At 50.3% G+C, this 18,833-nt stretch overlaps 7 protein-coding genes across 7 annotated transcripts; 3 read left to right on the forward strand and 4 right to left on the reverse strand.

Moving 5' to 3' along the window:
- Positions 1–439: 439 nt before the first annotated feature.
- On the reverse strand, positions 440–2,059 carry EPUS_03849 (uncharacterized protein; the record flags this gene model as incomplete). Its single annotated transcript, XM_007802155.1, has 1 exon — positions 440–2,059. One exon carries the CDS (start codon positions 2,057–2,059, stop codon positions 440–442), a length of 1,620 nt encoding a protein of 539 aa, XP_007800346.1.
- Positions 2,060–4,932: 2,873 nt separating this feature from the next.
- On the reverse strand, positions 4,933–5,898 carry EPUS_03850 (uncharacterized protein; the record flags this gene model as incomplete). The annotated part of the gene is made up of 3 exons (XM_007802156.1): positions 4,933–5,255; positions 5,431–5,774; positions 5,828–5,898. 3 exons carry the CDS (start codon positions 5,896–5,898, stop codon positions 4,933–4,935), a joined length of 738 nt encoding a protein of 245 aa, XP_007800347.1.
- Positions 5,899–7,110: 1,212 nt separating this feature from the next.
- Positions 7,111–9,169, forward strand: EPUS_03851 (uncharacterized protein; the record flags this gene model as incomplete). The annotated part of the gene is made up of 2 exons (XM_007802157.1): positions 7,111–7,242; positions 7,307–9,169. The coding sequence occupies 2 exons, from the start codon at positions 7,111–7,113 to the stop codon at positions 9,167–9,169; spliced, it is 1,995 nt and encodes a 664-aa protein (XP_007800348.1).
- Positions 9,170–9,839: 670 nt separating this feature from the next.
- Positions 9,840–11,504, reverse strand: EPUS_03852 (uncharacterized protein; the record flags this gene model as incomplete). Its single annotated transcript, XM_007802158.1, has 2 exons — positions 9,840–11,372; positions 11,427–11,504. 2 exons carry the CDS (start codon positions 11,502–11,504, stop codon positions 9,840–9,842), a joined length of 1,611 nt encoding a protein of 536 aa, XP_007800349.1.
- Positions 11,505–12,543: 1,039 nt separating this feature from the next.
- On the reverse strand, positions 12,544–13,515 carry EPUS_03853 (uncharacterized protein; the record flags this gene model as incomplete). The annotated part of the gene is made up of 1 exon (XM_007802159.1): positions 12,544–13,515. One exon carries the CDS (start codon positions 13,513–13,515, stop codon positions 12,544–12,546), a length of 972 nt encoding a protein of 323 aa, XP_007800350.1.
- A 1,481-nt stretch (positions 13,516–14,996) lies between these two features.
- EPUS_03854 (uncharacterized protein) lies at positions 14,997–15,809 on the forward strand (the record flags this gene model as incomplete). Its single annotated transcript, XM_007802160.1, has 1 exon — positions 14,997–15,809. The coding sequence occupies one exon, from the start codon at positions 14,997–14,999 to the stop codon at positions 15,807–15,809; it is 813 nt and encodes a 270-aa protein (XP_007800351.1).
- A 1,110-nt stretch (positions 15,810–16,919) lies between these two features.
- Positions 16,920–18,416, forward strand: EPUS_03855 (uncharacterized protein; the record flags this gene model as incomplete). The annotated part of the gene is made up of 1 exon (XM_007802161.1): positions 16,920–18,416. One exon carries the CDS (start codon positions 16,920–16,922, stop codon positions 18,414–18,416), a length of 1,497 nt encoding a protein of 498 aa, XP_007800352.1.
- Positions 18,417–18,833: the final 417 nt, after the last annotated feature.

Here is an 18,833-nt window from a genome sequence, read left to right on the forward strand (position 1 = left end):
GGGAGAGTGAGTGAGCGAGGGAGGGAGTGATGAGCCAAGTTCCGCAGTCAATGTAGTGCCCGAGTGAGTGACTGGCCGGTCCCGTTTCGACTTGTTGGATTTGGGTATTGTAGGAAGTCATTCATTGTTCACTGGTCTTTGGTGTGCATGGTCGGATCCCTGGTGCCTGATGTGTGGTGTATACGGACATGGGGGTGGTTGGTTTGGGTGTGTTGTTAGCGAAGAGGGGGAGGGGGGTTCACCGTAGGTCATCTATTTTTTTTATTTTGTATTTTGGCGATGTTGGCATGGTCTTGGTGATAGAAGAGGGATCGGGCCTGAGATTGAGGACAATGAACAAGAGGGAGAAGGGGAGAAGGAGGGAGGAGAAGACGAAGATATCTAAAAGTACAAAGAAGAACTATTCAGCCCACTCCACACAACCTCACACTTCCCCTGATCACACTGCGTAAGCTTTTTGCATAGGATGATGGGCCTTCTGATGCCGCCCCGATCCACCGCCATGGCTACTTGATTGATCCATACCGCGAGGGCTTCCAGTAGCAGCAACGATACTATCGGAGTCACTGTTGCTAAAACGAACGCTTCCGGGAGCACTTCCCGGAGTACCAAAGCTACCACCGGAATGACTGAGTCGAGCAGGACCGGTTGCGCCAGTGCTGCTATCGGAACGACTGCTTTCAGACGGACCAGCACCGGTAGTACCAGCTCTACACTCTCTTTCTGAACCACTATTTCCACTACCGGTGGGCGGAGCAGCATGACCCGGTATAGACCCAGTTCCAGGAGGACCGGAGCCGGTAGCGTGGGTGCCAGCAGGATGAGCGTCAGCGGGACGGGGTTCAAGAGAATGACTGGCAATAGGTCGACCTGAATTGGATGGCCTGGAGCCGGGATGATTGGCGAACGGGTCTGGGCCAGTGGAGCCAGCGGGGCCTGCTCCAGCACCACTAACCCCAGCGCCACGGGCATGAGCGGTAAGCCGGGTAGCAGCCCCAACCGGTATGCCTAGAGTGGTGTTCATTCTGGATGCATCATCATTTGGCCGTCCAGGAGGAAGGCCTTGGGAAGTGTTCCTTCTGATCGCATCTGTAGCCGGTCTTTCAGACGTATCTGGAGCGTCCCTTTTCTTAGATGGGCTGCCACTTTGGTTGACAGCAGTCGCACGGCCAGCTCCCTGGGAAGGGCCATTGACCCCAGCGGCAGCGTCTTCCACCACACTTCCTGGATTGGTCCTCCGAGCTGAATTGCCGGTCGTCGGCTTCTGAGGCGTACCTGCAATCAATCTCAGTTCTTGGTCGATGACCTGGACATATTCACATCGTAGGTTGGCATCTGATTCGACGGTAGAACCGGACGACAGAGTCCGCAGACGTGCACGGAACCTTTCCAGGCGCTTTTCGGCATCGGCTTCTCCCCTCAACACGTCTCTGATGGCAGTGCAATATGTAACCTGGGCAGGGGTGTAGAAGTCTTTCATGGTCGGGCTGTAAGAAGATAGGAATTCTTGTTCGAGCCTTAAGGCACTATCGGTGCCTTCTTTGCATAGATAGTCACCCCGTTTGCGTAACTCGTTGGCCATATCCATGTCAGACGCGGTTTTGGGCTCTTTCCTCACCAGCGAATCGGCCCGTGAGAGAAGCTGCTTTCCCTGTGCGATGTGGCCCTTGCTTTTCAGACGGTCTACCAGAAGGCTATGTCGATACGGATCTTTTGCTCTTTGAGATGCTGTTACCTCGCCAGATTGAGGCTGTGCACCCCGACCAGATTGCGAGCGAGCACCTCCACTAGCTTGAGGACCACTTTGCTCGCCAGGTCTTGGACCGCTGTTGCCGGAATGTGCATCGCCTCCTCTTCTAGGAGATGAATGCGCTTCCCTGACAGCCTGCCGATCACGTTGTGCTTGAGAGGGGACCCTTAATAGGGGGTTCGCTAAGTCAGGGACTACTGCAGCGTCTAATGATGCTGCCGATATATTTCTAGTTAGATTTGAACGTGGATCTGCTGATGCCGCCGGACTTTGCCTTTGCACACCCGGAGCCGGACGAGATTCAGCCATATTTGAGCAGCTCGGCGAGATCGAACAACCGAGTGGAAGCACGATGAGCCTGAAATATTAGCAGTTAAAGCGATGGTAGCAGAAGGATTAGGTCTTGATTTGTACCGCGGAGTACGAGGGAATGATTAAGATCAACACCCAAGTCTCCGAGGCACGCGGCGCCCCTTTGCCTCTCTGTACTTATACCATGACGCTCTTACCGTGAACAGTCTCACCAAAATAGGGTTCCAGCTTCACATGGATCCATCCATGACTTGACGTGCGCAGAGTCTCGTCTCTCTTGATGCCGGTGCAGCTCCAAACATTTTCATATGGTAATAGCGGCAATGTGAGCGTTGTGTTTGAAATGATGCACGACGGATCGTACCGGGGGTTTCTCTCTACCTGGAGCGCTTGTTCCGTCATCTTGGTGGTGGTGTGGTGGTGGTGGTGGTTGCTGGGGGTTGTGGAACTGGTCGAGTCTCACTCCCCCCCCAACTTGAAGTCACTAGTACTTCATGTGGGTGAGCTAGATGGGAGCGATCAAGGGACGGATATGATATGCTGAAACGGGGAGTCAGGGCTTGGGTGCTGTGTACTACTTCGGGATATAGGGCTTTGCCATGCACCATACTCCATACAGTTTTCAATCTCCGACACTCCGGATGCTTGAAGATTTACCCGTCAAGCGCAGCAAGCAGCTTCTACTGCTCTCCAAAAATAGTTATTCTTCCGACCTCGCATTGTTTCACTGCGTTTCCAATGCGCAATCGCTGTCCAGGGTACCCTTGCCATACGCTTTTTCCCATCGCTTGTTAGCGTGATAACCTACGAGCCATACCTCCGTGTCTCCGTCTTCGAATAGAAAAGGAACAACGCCCTCGGCACCATCAACCTGCTCCCCAACCGCCTTGATAAAACTGCGAAGGATTGGAAAATATCATTGCATGGTAGAAAGAAACCACCCTGCACAAAGGTCAAATACCGCTGTAGGTCATTCGGGCATTGCTGCTCTTGACCGATCTGTGTATTCCAGTAACGAATCATTACTGAGCTGGGAGGCACTTATTGCGGTAGTAATTCGAGGTGGGTTGATTGTACCTACTGAGATTAAAGAAGCAAATACAGTGGATAAAGACCTTGATAAAATGTGTTCGCAAACTGTGTCTGACATGAAATGACTGTGAGCACAACCACAACTCCAAACCTCTCGGAGCACCTTCCACGAGGACCTCAAGAGTTCATGGCTCTTCTATATCTATATATATTGTGTGCGCGCTCCGTCATCCGGGATTGCTTCTTTCAATCCAAGCTCTTCTCTTACTTTGTCCAAGAGATATTCACCCTGTTATCTCTTATCCTGCAGGGCTCCCATTTGAAGTACTTTAAAATTTTCCGCACAAGCCATCATAAATCTACCTTCCATAAATGGCAATCATGGCCAACCTTCCAATACCTGCCCTTCTCAGTCTTTTCACCAGCTCCTTCGTCTGTGCAGATAACGATATTGGGCAACCCTCCACGCTCTCGACGATGATGATTCCCGTCCTCGCAACCAACTAAGCTCCTGTGCCAATCCCGGGAACACCTACACATCCAAATCCATACTCAAAGCCCTGGATAATATCTTAGAAACAAGATCCTCACCCTGGCCCTTTCTCCCTGGGCTATCAGGGTCTGCCAGCCGAAAAGCCTCTTTAGAGTCGCTCTTTTTATTTATAGATTTCTTGTCTGCCTAGTTCTTTCTTTAGAGCTTATAACTTTTGTCTTCCAGAATTTTCTCTCAGACAGAGTCAGACAGATAATGTGAGCATGACGGATGATGGTCTTCCCTTTCTCACTTCTAAACACCTGAATATTCCTTCTATCTACCGCGGTGATGTTTCTAGTCATCCATGTTACAAGCTCTCTCCTTTCTGTTGCTTGTTCGCGTTCTTTGCGCTCTCTTTCTGGGTGTCTTAGCGACGTCCTTGTCTTGCTTATTATAATTTGTAATGACTCGTCATACCGATTTGCCCGAATCTGGCTTCCCTTCTAGGAACTTAGCGGTCGCTCATTTTGGATGAAAGCTCCGATTCTGATGTCAGTATTCCCAAGCTGTGTAGGATTAAATCCATGGCTTTGTGCGTAGATAGTGGATCCCAGGGTACACTCATCTCTGCTGAGATTATACCGGTCATTGTCTTCCCAGTGCTGTTGCGAGAAGATCAGTGGTTATGAGCATCAAGTTCAGTGTTTGCAGATATGGTAGGGAGCGTTTGTGTTCCTGGCCTTTACTAAGCTGGACAGCAACAGTCTGGATTTGAGTGGACGACCCGAGGAGGAGATCAGATATGCACTGAGAAACAGCTGACCAAGTGTCGTAAGCTCGGCGATTCAAGTTTGGTTGAACATCTTGATGAAAATGATTGGCCATTGAGCTATATTTACCTGGCGATCGGTCTCCGTTCTCTGTCTGTCGATGAGAACATTTCTTCTTGGCTCCGTTTCGCCATGACAAATCGTCCGTTGAGCAGCCTGCCACGTTTCGTCTTTAGTGACTGTTATCGAATGGTGTAATTAGATGGGTTTCGAGAGTCAGACAATCTCGAGAAGTAGCCTTCATTGCCAGCCAGCTTGATAGGCTCGAGAGGAATACCATGGTGAGACAGAGACTAGAGGGTTGAGTGCTATCATCTTCGGTTTATTTCCATCAGGTCTGGAGAGACTGGGAAATGACACATTCTCCGATGTCCTCATCAAATAGTCATCTAACTGCTTCTATTTTTATTTCGGGCAACAACAGTTTTCACCAGATGCCAAAGGAATTTTGTGATCATACTGGCCAGAGAGGACAATAACCATTTCGACGAAGCTATCTGGCTATTTGGAGGACTCTGACAAAGATTCCTCGTCTATGGCTTCCTTGCAATCGTAACAGTATATTTTTGGTGCAAACCCTCCTCAGAGGTGATGTCACGGAAACTGCCCATAGTCAATCTCTCCAGCTCATCGCCGGTGATGCCCTGGGGTCCCAGCATCTTTCGGAGCAGCTCTAGGTAATTTGGTACTAGCTTAGCCTGTACATATTCGCTCATAGTCTGACTATTTGGCGTCTTCCTCGACGGCACAAATGGAAACTCAAATGTTTGAACGCTTATGATCTCCAACCCAGCATCTTTCATGATTGGTGCAGCATCAGTGCCCGCGCGTGTTGACAAACCAGATTGCTCGGCCCCTGAAATGACGGCACGGTGCCATTCCCACTTATCACTAAGACATTCATATGTCCCAACACGAAAAAAATCCCAGTCCAAGTCCTGGTGCTCAATGATGCCACCAGGTTTCAACGAGTGGTACTTAGGCAGCGGAAAAATATCGCGACCAATTGTTGATCCCCAGGAAAAGCATACGACCGAAAATATAATCAAGCCCACCAGAAGTGAAAATCTCACGACTCATGACATCATCACCAGGCTTGTCATGGTCGACATCTAAGACGTTTCCCACAGCCCAGACAATATTCGCCGGTGCAACCTTCCGCACTGCCTCTGGAATGAGTGAAATGTCGAGTCCGTAGACCTTAGCAGAAGGGAAGATGCCAGCGATCTGGAGTGTTGCAACGCCAGTACCGCAGCCAACATCGACGGCCTTTGTCACATTCGTCATGGACCGGATAGGCGCCAGGCAGGGAACTCCACCAGTCATTTCGACAATGGCAACCGCCTGGGCGTCAAGTCGATTCTGTTCGATAGCACTATAACCTTTCTGCAAGCTAAGGCGTCCTGGAATGGGGGGACAGCAACTCACTCATTTGGAAGCACGTAAGCAGAGGAGGTGTGATGATATCGGCGCTCGCTGGTACTCTCGGCTGCTGTCATTTCCAGTCGTCAGGTATTCGATGAAGAGAATTTATCGACTGCTGCCATTTTCAGTTGTCCGCTACTGGATGAAGAGAATGTGTTGCAAAGAATGGGATGCTGAAAGGCACCATTATCTAGAATGTCATACCCTGCTAGTCGCTAAAAAAGTCTTTGAAGAAGAGTCTGAATGCTATTTTCGTATTTTTGTTATAATCACGATTCTTCCTAATAAAATGAAATCTTGAGATACGCCTCCTTATACCTATTTATAACCGTTATATTCAAGGTAGTACTTAAGTTTACTACGTAAGTAAGAGAGGATATTGTTAGGGCTCAACAAGTCAAGACAAGTCTTAACTGGGAGTGAGGTCCAAAGGGTTTGGGTTGTAGAACAGGGGGTGTACAAGTAGATCACGAGATGTCTTCAACTTCTAGGTAAGAGCTGATGACATGAGTTGACTATGAAGACTATGAAACTATCTGGGAAATGAGCGTGCTTATATAGGCTGGAAGATTCGTGCTCAGAGTTGATCATCCTGATCACCTCTGATCATTGCTCATGAGTGCTCATCCTGATCACCTCTGATCATTACGTTGTCCAGGTGTGACCTTGTATGCAGTTCAGGGTCCAGTCCTGTCCAAGTCTGTCATAGTTCCTTCGCAGAGCGCCAGGCAGCTCCGTAGTGCCTGTCTGTGCTTGGCGTGTTCACGTGCTGTAACAGATATAATATTTAAGCCGAATCTAGGCGCTGGTACATGACAGGCTTGGTATAGCTGGCCAAGCCCTGTCACATGATACTCTTTGCTATACTGTCATAGCTACTTGTAACTAACTACGAGGGGGCCATGAATTATTGTTAGTTCACCGCTAGTATCTTTACTCCAAAACGTTCTTTATAGGAAACAGCTAAGCCCATATTAGACTAAGAGTAAGATTTTAGCTCATTTGAATGGTCATGCTTCAATCAAGCTTTGCAATAACAAATCACGGCACCACAACGGAGTAAGAAGAGCTAGCCGCTACTAGCACCAGACTAACAATACTTATGCCTCCCCCGTAGTACGTTTGGGCTCTAAGTGATCCTGTCACTCTAGCTTTCTGGTTGCTGCCCAATGCACGTCATCGTCGTCCGCAGCGCATACCAACGTACAACAAGACAAACATCAGCATAATGTGATATTCTGGCAAGCTGACATTGTCGCACACGATAAAATGTCACAGCTGCTTGCATGCTCCCTGCAGTTGGCAGTGAGCTGATCACCAAAGCCAGGCTGAAGGCCAAGATGTGGGATAGGTCAGATATCGTGACTATCGGCAGCTCATTCATTCTCAGACTGTCTGCGTACATCTTCTTGCGCTGGGTAGCCTCCCTCTCTTCCCCCCCCCCTCATGAGGCTCGAATGTGCTAACCTCCTTCTGCTGTAGATACCAGGTCATCACTTCCCTCCCCTCATTCTCACTGCTTTTGCCATTTACATCGCCAGCATTGTCCTCAACCACGAGTACATCTTCGTCGCGTTGAGAAAGAGCGTTCCTAGAGTGGTGGTAGATGCCCACCGAAAGCACGATGAGCTGGTCCATGGCACCATGGGTACAGAGCTGGAAACACCGGCCGTGTACGAAGAGCCCAAGACCTCTACCATCCGCAGCATCCTTCTCAGCGGTCTTCCGCATCCTCGGTTGAAAGCGTGGAGCTATGCCACGATTGCAATAAATGCTCTGCTTACTCTCTTCGCCCTTGATCTTGTCTTCCGAGCGCCTACTCTACATTCGGCTGAGAATCTTCGCTTCTCGCGTGTCGGGTTTGTGGACACCACGTCAGCGAAGGTGCTGCTCAGGGAACCAGACAGCAAGCAGCTCCCCATTTACGCTTACTACAAACCCGAGGATTCGAGTTTCTGGATAACAGCTGATAAGATCTACTACCTGGACGAAGAAACCGATTACACCTATCCTGTTACCTTCACTGGGCTACAGTCAGCGACGACATATGATTATGCTTTGTCTAACGATCTGACTGGCAATTTCACCACCGCACCTGCTCCAGGGACCTCAGCTGCAACATCCCTCACGTTCGTCACGTCTTCTTGTATCAAGGCCAACTTCCCCTACAATCCTCTCAACCATGCCCTGGAAATCCCTGGCTTCAAACACCTGTCAGACATCCTGGCCTCCATCCCTTCCCCAGCTCAATTCATGCTTTTCCTGGGTGATTTCATATATGTAGACGTCCCTCTCCGTCTCTCCTCTACTGTCTCTCACTACCGCGCCGAATATCGCCGCGTCTACGCCTCACCCTCGTGGGCTCTACCTCACCTTAAACTTCTCCCCTGGCTCCACACGCTCGATGACCACGAAATCGCTAACGACTGGTCCAACGGAAACACAACTCCACCATATCCCTCGGCCAGTGACCCCTTTTACCACTACCACGTCAGCGTAAACCCACCCACACCACCTTACCTCCTACCTGCCAATCCCAACATAACCTATTTCCAATTCACCAACGGCCCAGCCTCCTTCTTCATGCTCGACACGCGCACCTACCGCACCACCCCCGACCCGCTCGACCCTTTAAATCCCAACACCACTATCCTCGGCGCCACCCAACTCCAAACCCTCCTCACCTACCTTCGCACCTCCGAACCATCGCACATCCATTGGAAAATCCTCACCACCTCCGTCCCTTTCACTAAAAACTGGCGCTTCGGCACCCTCGACACCTGGGCCGGCTTCCCCGCCGAACGCGCCACCGTCTTATCGGCAATGCACTACGCCGAGCGCAAACTCGGGGTCCGCGTCGTCATACTGAGCGGCGACCGCCACGAATTCGGCGCCATCCGCTTCCCACATCCACAGCCCTATCTTCTCCCTCCCCCACCATCACTAGCCCCCGGTGCCCTCCTCTCATCTAGAAGCAGGACCGTGCCTCCAAACCTGCGCTCAACGTCGCAATCTGGACCCCACGAATTCTCCGTGGGTCCGCTCTCCATGTTTTATCTGCCCTTCCGGACCTTCAAACAGGTCGATGATGAGGATGTGACGATCAAATACATGCCGGATGGGAATAGCAAGGTGGGCGTTGTGCACGTTGAGGGGGTGGAGGGGGACAGGACCAAGAGCTTGATGAGGTACAGTCTCTATGTTGACGCGGAGCTGAAGTGGGAGTATGTGTTGACTTCTCCTGCGGAAGAGTTTTGGGAGAGCAGTAGAGGTGGCGGTGCTGGGGCGTTGGGAAGCGGAGTGCAGGAGCTGCTGGTGGGCAGTGGGGAAAGCCTTTGGCTATGAGCTGAGTCGTGGATCGGTGGCTTTGGTTATGATTTCCCCCTGCAGTCTGAGATAGGAGATGCGAGAAAGATGGACTCATAATACCCCCACTTTTTCTTTTCGAATTGGATCTTGGGTGTCCGGAGCACGATCTCCATACGTAGTAAGAGCAGTTCTAGTCCGTGAAACTTCGTTGCAGCTCGAGAGCCCCCCTCTTCTCGAATGGAAAGGAAACTCCTGGCTGACACTAGCTAAACCAACCACCAACACCATCCCCAATCTGATTCAGCGTTGGAATCGAAAGTGTGTCCGCGGCAGAATATGCCCTCCCTCCCTCCCTCGATCGATCCATCAGTCCAACTCCAACTCCATCTCCGTTTCCATATCAATTTTCCTGCGATCAGATGTAGCGCCACCAGATCCGCCGTAAGACTACGCGCGCATCAATGATCCCGGTTCGTAAAGCGCGCGCAGTGTGATACATCAAGCAACCATGCTCGCGTCTTGTGCTGTATGTGTATATATTTGATAAATGGACGATTTGACACGCCATTCCGACGCCTGCACTGGAGTATGCGGCACACTTCCCGCTTGGGGGAACTCGTAATTGTGGGTGTAGAAGAGCGGTGGCAGTGGGAGAAGGCGAAGCGGGAAGCAAGAAGCGGGAAGCAGAAATACTCTAAGTGATGGATCATCTGCCTCTGCCTCTCCCGGTGCCCATCATGCCGCCCATCTGCTGCATCAGGGCATTCATATCCATTCCGGCCAGATCGGGCATTCCGCCTGCACTGCTGCCCGCAGCACCAGCACCGCCGCCCATCCCCTGCAGCATCTGCATCATCTTGCCCATATCGGGCATCCCACCCCTGCCGCCCGCCCCGGGAGCCTGGCCGCCCATGCTCGCCATCCTCTTCTGCATCGCCGCCATCTGCTGCTGTTTGTTGCCGCCCTTCATCATGGCCTCGGCACGCTGCATGTTCTTCTTCTGGCCGCCCATGTTCTTGGCGAAGCCGGCCATCATCTTGGCTTGGGTGAGCAGATCCTTGACTTCGCGGACACTGGTGCCCGAGCCATGCGCGATCCGCGTCATGCGGCTGGGCTGCTGGATAAGCATCTTGCCGTCGGAATCGAGCTCCTTCTCTGTCATCGAGTCGAAGATGTAGATCATGCGCTTCATCTTGGTCGAGCCGTCTTCGTCGTCCATTCCGGCCATCATGTTGGACATGCCCGGGATCATGCCGGCCACTTTGGATAGCGGTCCCATCTTCATGACGTTGGTGATTTGGCTTTTCAGGTCGCGGAGGGTGAAGATGCCTTCGCTGATGTGCTTGTAGGTTTCTTTCGCCGAGGCGTTGTCCTTGGTCACCGCTTGGACGTGTTCGATCAGACCGCTCATGTCGCCGTAGCCGAGGAGTTTCGAGATGAAGGGTTTCGGGGCGAAGCGTTCGAGGTCCAGCATGTGTTCGCCCGTGCCAAGGAAAATGATGGGCGTGTGGGTTGCAGCGACGGCGGAGATGGCCCCGCCTCCTGCGGCGCCGCCATCGGTTTTGGTGATGATGATGGCGCCGAAGTTGGCGGTGGATTTGAAGGCTGAGGATTGCGATTCGGCGGCTTGGCCGATGGTGCCGTCGAGGACCATGATTGTTTGGTCAGGCTTGATGGCTGATTGGACTTGTTCCATTTCGGCGAAGAGGTCGGCTTCCTGTCTGTGCCGGCCGGACGTGTCAACAATTATGATTTCGAACTTCTCCTTTTTGAAGCGGGCGACACCCTCGGCGGCCACGATTGAAGGATCGGTTTGAGTAAGAGAGCCGTAGTAGGGTATTTTGGCTTTGGTGGCATTCTGTTTGAGTTGATCGTATGCGCCAGCCCGGAAGGTATCGGCACAGACCAGACAGGCTTTGAAGCCTCGCTGGGCGTAATGTCGAGCAAGCTTTGTACATGTGGTTGTCTTTCCAGCACCCTGCAGTCCAACGAACATGATGACATTCGATCTGCCCTTTTTAGGCTTGTATGGTTCCGCATGTGGGTCGACGAGGTCGACGAGGTGGTCGAAGACAGCTTGCTGTATTAATCGCTTCTTGCTGTTTGCGTTGGTGGTCGGGGGGAGGTTCTTGAAGTCAACTTTGGCTTTGATGGATTTTCGAAGTTGTTGTACGAGGCGAATATTGACATCGGCAGACACCAGTGCATTGCAGAGTTCTTTAAGCATAGACTCGAACGCCTATCACAGAGCTGGTGAGCGAGGGCATTACGAAGTAGGGCCCACTCATGTTACCTTCTCATCAAGATTCTGCGATCTTGTAAGGTCAGTCACGGCCGCATTGATGCGCCGTCCAAGGTCCGAAAGGACCATGATGACCGACTTGTGTAGACTCTGTCTGCGAGACCCTCCGTTTTCTTACGATTGTTCAGTCAGGACCCCAGTGGAAGACGCATTTCGCCGAAGTGGACTTGATCCTCAACGTCTTCTCGTTACTACTGACTACTGTGGTCCACCTGCAGTGGTGGCGGTGGATGTTTAAAGCTTGGCATTTCAAGCCCTCCAGCCGCTCTTTATCTCCAGCTCACCCCTTATCTCCACATCCACCGGCCACTAGGCGAGGTCTGTGGAAGTCATCTACCTCAAATCACCATGACCTTTGATCCCGTGACATTTGGAGGCACGGTGCGCCATACGGAATGAAAGTGTTGGATGAGGCCCGTCGGCACATTATTACTATGCGCCCTTCAATCTTATATTCTCCTATCTAACTCTACTTTCCTTGTGTCCATCACTCGACGAGACCCTACCCTGGGTTTGTCTATCTGGATGTTCCTGCTTGTTGGTCCGATATACCTTGATGGCGAACCGTTAATCTGATTGCCCAAGCCAACGCAAATGCTTACAAGAAAGGGCTGCATAGGGACCTTGATGTCATCCGTCACCAAGAAAAACGTGTCGAGGAGTAAAGAGGAATCGAGATGCGGATCTTCAGAGGTGCTAATGACAGCTGTCAATCTGGATGACCGACCAATGGACCAATGTGGTCAAGATAAGTTTCCTGAAATACGCCAAGCTACAGAGTATACATCAATTGGCATGGTCCATAGCATCAACGCTATTGCTTACTTGAAGTTTACTCCTTTTATCTCTGCTATCTTCTCTAAAAGGGCAGCTTTGTGCGAGGCGCTTGCTACGGTAAATACTCTAGGTCATGATTCAATATGCCTGCCGTTGTGGTGGTAGGAAAGCATAAGGCGGGAGTATCTCATTCAAATTTCCTAGTCCTTCTAGTCATGTTTGATTTCCAAATGCTCTTATTCTAAGAGCTAACTGCATGGCCACCATCCCAAGACCACAGCTCTACCCATACTCCCATCCTTCAAATTCCTTCCCTCCCTCACTTGCCATTCTAGCAAGCTCTCGGTAGCTCGACATCAACTAGCCACGGCCTTTGCACTAGGTACCCACTGCCGGATATAGCCGCATTGACGAACAGCGTCTGCTTGCCATGTTCGAGAGGATTTTCATCTGCGAGGCAATGGCTGGTCGCACAGCATCTGTCCTGACTGTAACGTTCCAGTTTCTTCAATCTCTGTTCCGCGTCCGCCTGGGTGTCGAATCTGGATGGCTCTAGGTGTGCAAGCTTTTCTACCACAAGGGACCTCTCGTTGTCAATAGCTGTGAAATGCGTCGGTTGCCCGCCATAGACATCTCGCCAGGTAACCAGTCTTGCACCCCAACCTTCGTGGATATGGCCGAAGCAGTGTACCCGTGGTCTGGCTCGGGCAACAGCTGCGAAAAGGTATGGGCATCCCGCCCTTTCTCGCCCGTAAGTGTAATCCATGATGCCCTTTGGTGGACCATGAGTGATGACGATGTCGACTCCTCTCCCAACGGAGAAGTCGTGTCCTCGTTCTGGATGGTACTGAAACCCCCATGTGCCTAATGCAGGTGTATATGGACTGGCATAGACCGTTAGCAGCGCCCCATTTTCGAGTGTGAAGTAGTGAGTCCCTTCGTTGAGGAACGCTATACCTGCGTGCTTCGCTTCTTCAAACAACCGCCTTGCTTCTCCTACAGCACCGTACTCTTTCACTACGAGCTCTGGATCTACTGGTGGCACTGCTTCTACCACCTTCTTCTCATACGTGGGAATATCCATGGTGAAATCGTGATTGCCCGCAATGGCTAACTTAAAGGGTGCATTGATGTCTTTAAGTAGTTGAACGGCTGTCCGGAACTCTTCAAGCTTGGAGCCGTCCGTCAGATCGCCGCAATGGATGGCGACGTCTGCCTGTTGGAGTGGCTTATCCGCAGGACTGAAGTCCATACCATGTGTGTCAGAGATGATGAGGAGACGAGCTTTGATCTTTGTATCCATGTTGCTGGATTGCATGGCTAATGAAGGATAATTGGTCGGTTGTTAAGAATTATGGTCAGACTGAATATGCGATCGAACGGCTAGGACTTCTTCGGTGCTGAGAGATCTTGTGTTATGATGTGAAATGTTGATAGGTATGCTTGGGAAGAAAGATAGAAATAGTGAGGGGTGGAGGAAGGGAAATGCAAGAATTATGTTCCCGTACTTATCCACTCCATCGACAGTAGTTGAAATTAGCGCTTGGAGTCATTCATACTTAGTATAAGGTACCCAGATACTTCTTGGCGCAGACTTTTTCAGTACCATAACGTCCAACAGTTCATCATTCACAATAGATCGACGACGCAGAGCCGCTTGTATTCCTTCAAAGATGTCAATTAATCTCGTCAGTATGACCACCCCTCAAGAAGAAAATTTGGTAAACAGTCTGGAAATGACCCATGCTAGTATTCAACACAGTAACAATAGTTAGACTTTAACATTAGAAAGAATTCTATAAAAGATATTAGTGGAGTATTGTACGGGCTGTCGTGTTCCAGCCCCTCTCACACCAAGGTCATGCCGTCAAGCAAGGCGACTCGCAAATCATTCTTCGGCTGGATCCCAGCGAGCTCGCCAAGCCATCGCAGCAAGCGGGACATTTGATGCATACCGGTACAACGATGCTAGTCTCTGCAGAGTACGCGCTGAGGTCGAAAAGATCAATGAGACCTCCGGTTCAAATACCGCCAAAGGGAGTCAATCTTCGTCCTTCGCAGCCATCTGCGACTTACCTCGCGACCCACTGCGACATTCAGTCGACATTGAAAGTATGATAAGATTCGAGTTGACGAGTATTCAGCTCCTGCGAGAGGCCGTCTCAGGCCTCACAGATTCTACTTCGACACTTGTGTAGGATGATTGCCATTGCGTAACATTTCGGGTAGGGTTGTTGACCAGTTGGATTGCTCCATGATTTCCCGATGTTTAAGGAGAGGAACTCAGATCTCGAAAGAGACGTGTGGTCTTCTGAGATTTGGGAACTGGGTCCAAGCACGCGCGGACCCGAATTGCGGTCTGCGTGCTCAGACTCCTTCGTATATCCTCACATGGGAAGCAAGACGATCCGATGAGTATGGTCCGTGACGAAGAAAGGCACCAACACCTGTTACTCAGCTATTATTTATCGTCGTATTAATGCATTATTGCACGTCAGATGTAAGTGTTCTTGCTATTGCATTGATGGATAATGGTGTAAGTGTTATAAGGACAGGGGATTGAAATGACAAGTAAAAGGAAGTGTGATGGGAGACGGCCGATCCGTCGCTAGAACTTAGCGCAACACCAACGGGCGCTAATTCGCTCTAGCTGTGCACGTTGCTTGGCACTAAATGCGGACAGAATATTACTCCATAAATTTCCTCGAGGCAAATGTACATACTGCCTCAAGTGCTATGAGATTTGATCAGAGCCTTTAACTGTAGCAATCTTCCCATGCTGCAATGGCACCTCTGCCTTCTCAAAAACGAAAAATAGAAGACGCTATGCGTGGAAGGACAGAACGACCGAAGAAGCGCGTTCGCAAACAGAAGGAATACCATAGCTCATCTGAGGATGCTGATGAAGCGTCAGGCGATGAATTTGCACCCATCGACCTGGTGGAGTCAGACGATAATGCAAGGAAAGAGAGTGTCCCAACCGACAAGCAGGGCAATAGCACAGACACATCAATCACAGGAGGAAGTAGTGATTCGGAAGATGATGCCTCCTCGTTGAGTTCTGACGAAGAGGGAGACGAAGCCGTTCGACCTGGAGAAGAGAAAAGGCCTACGAGCAAGCGGAATGATCCCAATGCATTCTCAACATCCATATCTAAAATTCTCTCAACCAAGCTATCGCAAAGTGCTCGAAAGGATCCTGTACTATCCCGAAGTCGAGAAGCTGCGGATATCAGCAATGCAATCGCCAACGAAAAATTAGAACGGCGGGCAAAGGCGAAGATCTGTGCAGATCGACAAGAGGAATTGGAGCGTGGCAGGGTGAAAGATGTCTTAGGGCTCCAATCGGGAATGGCAGGAGAAGTTGGAGAGGAGGAGAAGAAGCTACGGAAGATCGCGCAAAGAGGGGTGGTCAAGCTATTCAATGCAGTTCGTGCTGCACAAGTTAAAGCCGAAGAAGCTGCCAGAGAGGCCCGCAAAAACGGCACGGTTGGATACGCAAACAGAGAGGAAAAGATAAACGAGATGAGCAAGCAGGGATTCTTGGCTCTGATAAATGGTGATTCGAAAACTAAACCCATCGATGAATCGAGGTGACAGATAATTTCATAAGGACAGGAGATCATTGAATATAGATTGCTGGACATCACGTCTGAGCGAGAAGAACGTCCGTGGCAAATGACCTGAAAATGGTCCTACGGGTACGCGAACACAGCTTGATGTACGCTATGTATCCGATGTGATGTTGGTGGCGGATATCGTATCTGTCAAGATCACTTCTTCTCGAAGTCGCTTGCTTGCATATTTCTCGTCATGCTTGGAAGTTTCACCACTATCCCATCGATCTCCGGCGACATCTTCACCTGGCATCCCAATCGAGATGTCTCCGTCAGACCGAAAGCAAGATCCAACATATCATTCTCATCATCATCTGGCTCCTCGAGTTTATCGTATAAGTCTGGGTCCTGCACGATCACATGACAAGTCGAGCAGGCGCAAGATCCACCGCAAGCGCCTAGATTATACTCCGGTCAGCCAAGTCAGTCGAGACACAGTGACAGCCACCTCAAACCTTCCATCTCAATATCGTTGGCCTGAGCAATGTCGAGAAGGTTGTCACCTTTCGCGACCTCAAACGTATGCTTGTCACCGTCTTTGTCGATGAAGGTGACGTGAAGTCTGTGGAGGCAGGACCATCAGTGCTGTAGATAGTTCACGAGCAGCGGTAGACTAACTCCTCGCCTGGTTTAGGCGGATCTATGTGTCCGTGCCTTTGGGTTGAAGAAGTTGTGAATTTCCGCCGCGCCCTTGATAGATTGCCTAAGTATGATCTGATCATTTCTTGCTTCCAGCGGGGAACAGTAATATGGTGTTGTCGAGTCGAGTTGCGGGTAAGTGTAGCTCTTGAGGCAAGGGTGTATGTCGTGACTCGGGGAGATATTTCAGCGACTCCCGAGGCAGTCGAGAGCAGTCGTCGCGCTGTCACAGTTCTCCATCCTGACATAACTAGCCAACTCAAGCTCTGTTTGATGTCTTCCTAACAAAGTGTTCGAAGAACAAAGTTTGAATTGAGAGATCAGAAGAGTATGATCCTATGCACGGAAATAATTTCTCCGCAGCGCATCTCTCCAACTTTTGATCTCGGTTTGCAAGAATCAACCAGAGAGCATTTACAGTCTGTAGAGACACTGGGAGGATTCTTCTACAATGGCGACCTCGAGAGAGGGTCCAAATCCCCTTCGTCCTTATTACGTACCTCCGATCGTTGGAACTGCCTCTGAGCCTCTGCCTAATAGCTCCAGCAGTATTCCTAAGTCAACCGCTGGAGGTACATCATCTTCGAGCTTCTCGTTCGGAGACCTGGATTATTCCGATTATCTACCAGATTCCTCTCCTTCAATATCAGCATCTGTGAAAGAATTGCTTGATAAAGCAGTATGGAAATATGCAAGCGTCTTGATGGCGCAACCCTTCGAGGTGGCCAAACTCATACTACAGGTCCACACTGCGCAAGAAGAACAAGCTGTTGGGCCCGAGTCAGAGAAGGAAAGACCATTCGAATATCACGACGATGAATTTGTGGATTCCTCGGATGAGGAGCCAAACTTCTTCACCTCAAATACACCTCCGGAACAGGATTCTTCTTTCTCGCCAGCCCGAGGTCGAACAAGACGACCACAGAAGCGTTTGAATGGTCACAAGCATCAATATTCTCCAGCACCATCCAAATCATCATTGAGCCACCGACTTTCCATCAAGGATCCCGCCTCTCTTGTTGATGCCTTGTCGTCCCTGTCATCAAATAGCGGCGCCCTTTCCCTCTGGCGTGCAACAAATACAACATTCGTCTATACCATCCTTTATCGAACATTCGAAGCCTTCTTCAGATCCTTACTAGCCGCAATCCTTGGTGTACCCGAGGGCGATATCTTCACCCTGTCCTCTGCCGGGGCTATGCCAAGTACAGCTATACTCACATCTACCGCTCCGCTCGCCAGCGTTATGATTGCTACAACATCTTCAACACTCTCTTCAATTCTACTCAGCCCGATAGACGCTGCACGAACTCGTCTGATACTCACTCCAGCCAGTCTCTCTCCAAGGTCACTACTCTCCACTATCAAAACATTACCTTCTCCAAGCTATCTGATTTTGCCACATTTGCTACCCATCACCTTCTTCACGTCTACAACCTCAGCCCTCATATCATCCTCGACACCACTGATCTTGAAGAATTATCTCAACATCGATCCTGTTCTCAATCCAAACAGCTGGAGCATTGCTACGTTTGCGTTATCTGCCATCGAGCTAGTAGTAAGGTGGCCATTCGAGACGGTCTTACGCAGAGCTCAAATAGCCACCTGGACCGCTCCACCTGGAGCACCTCCTGTTCCTTCATCGTCGCGAAAGGCCATTGAGACCATCGTCCCAGTCCCACAGATCTATAGAGGTATTATCCCGACCATGTGGAGTATTGTGAAAGAGGAAGGAAATCCGGTACCCAAGACAAACAAGGCAGTTGCAGTGATGGAGAGAAGTGCCAGAAGGCCACGAAAGGGTCAGGGTATAGAAGGACTCTACCGTGGATGGAGGGTAGGTATGTGGGGTCTGCTAGGTGTTTGGGGTGCTTCCTACATTGGCGGTATGCAAGCGGGTGCGGAACCAGTTGCTGAAGGTATCCCAGTACATGGGAAGAAGTTTTGATACGCAAATAGCCAGCTCTGCTGCTCCATCTGTACAAAAGTGCATGTCAGGATGAGTGGATGGTATGCTTAGACCCGGGCAGCGCGGCGTCAGGAGCAATATCTGGCTTTTCAGTACGCTCCTCATATCTGTATCACAATATGAATTGGATAATGTTTCAGTACTGACCAGTATTTCAGAGACGGAGTGTGCGTTGACATGATGGTTGCAACTACTAATACTATTACTACTACTAACTACTTACTACTGTTAAGGTAGTTAGTACTACTTAGTTAGTACGAGAACAAAGCTTGCCAAGGCTTCTCTTCTCCCAAAGGAGTAACTAGCCAAGACCCACGGCTCCGGCTTTCGGATCTTATCTGATCAGATAGAAATCACTCCACTTTGGAGCCACAGAGCCAGTCGACTTAGCAATCT

The sequence above is a fragment of the Endocarpon pusillum genome, assembly GCF_000464535.1.
Source record: "Endocarpon pusillum Z07020 unplaced genomic scaffold scaffold1533, whole genome shotgun sequence".
Taxonomy (NCBI): Eukaryota; Fungi; Ascomycota; class Eurotiomycetes; order Verrucariales; family Verrucariaceae; genus Endocarpon; species Endocarpon pusillum.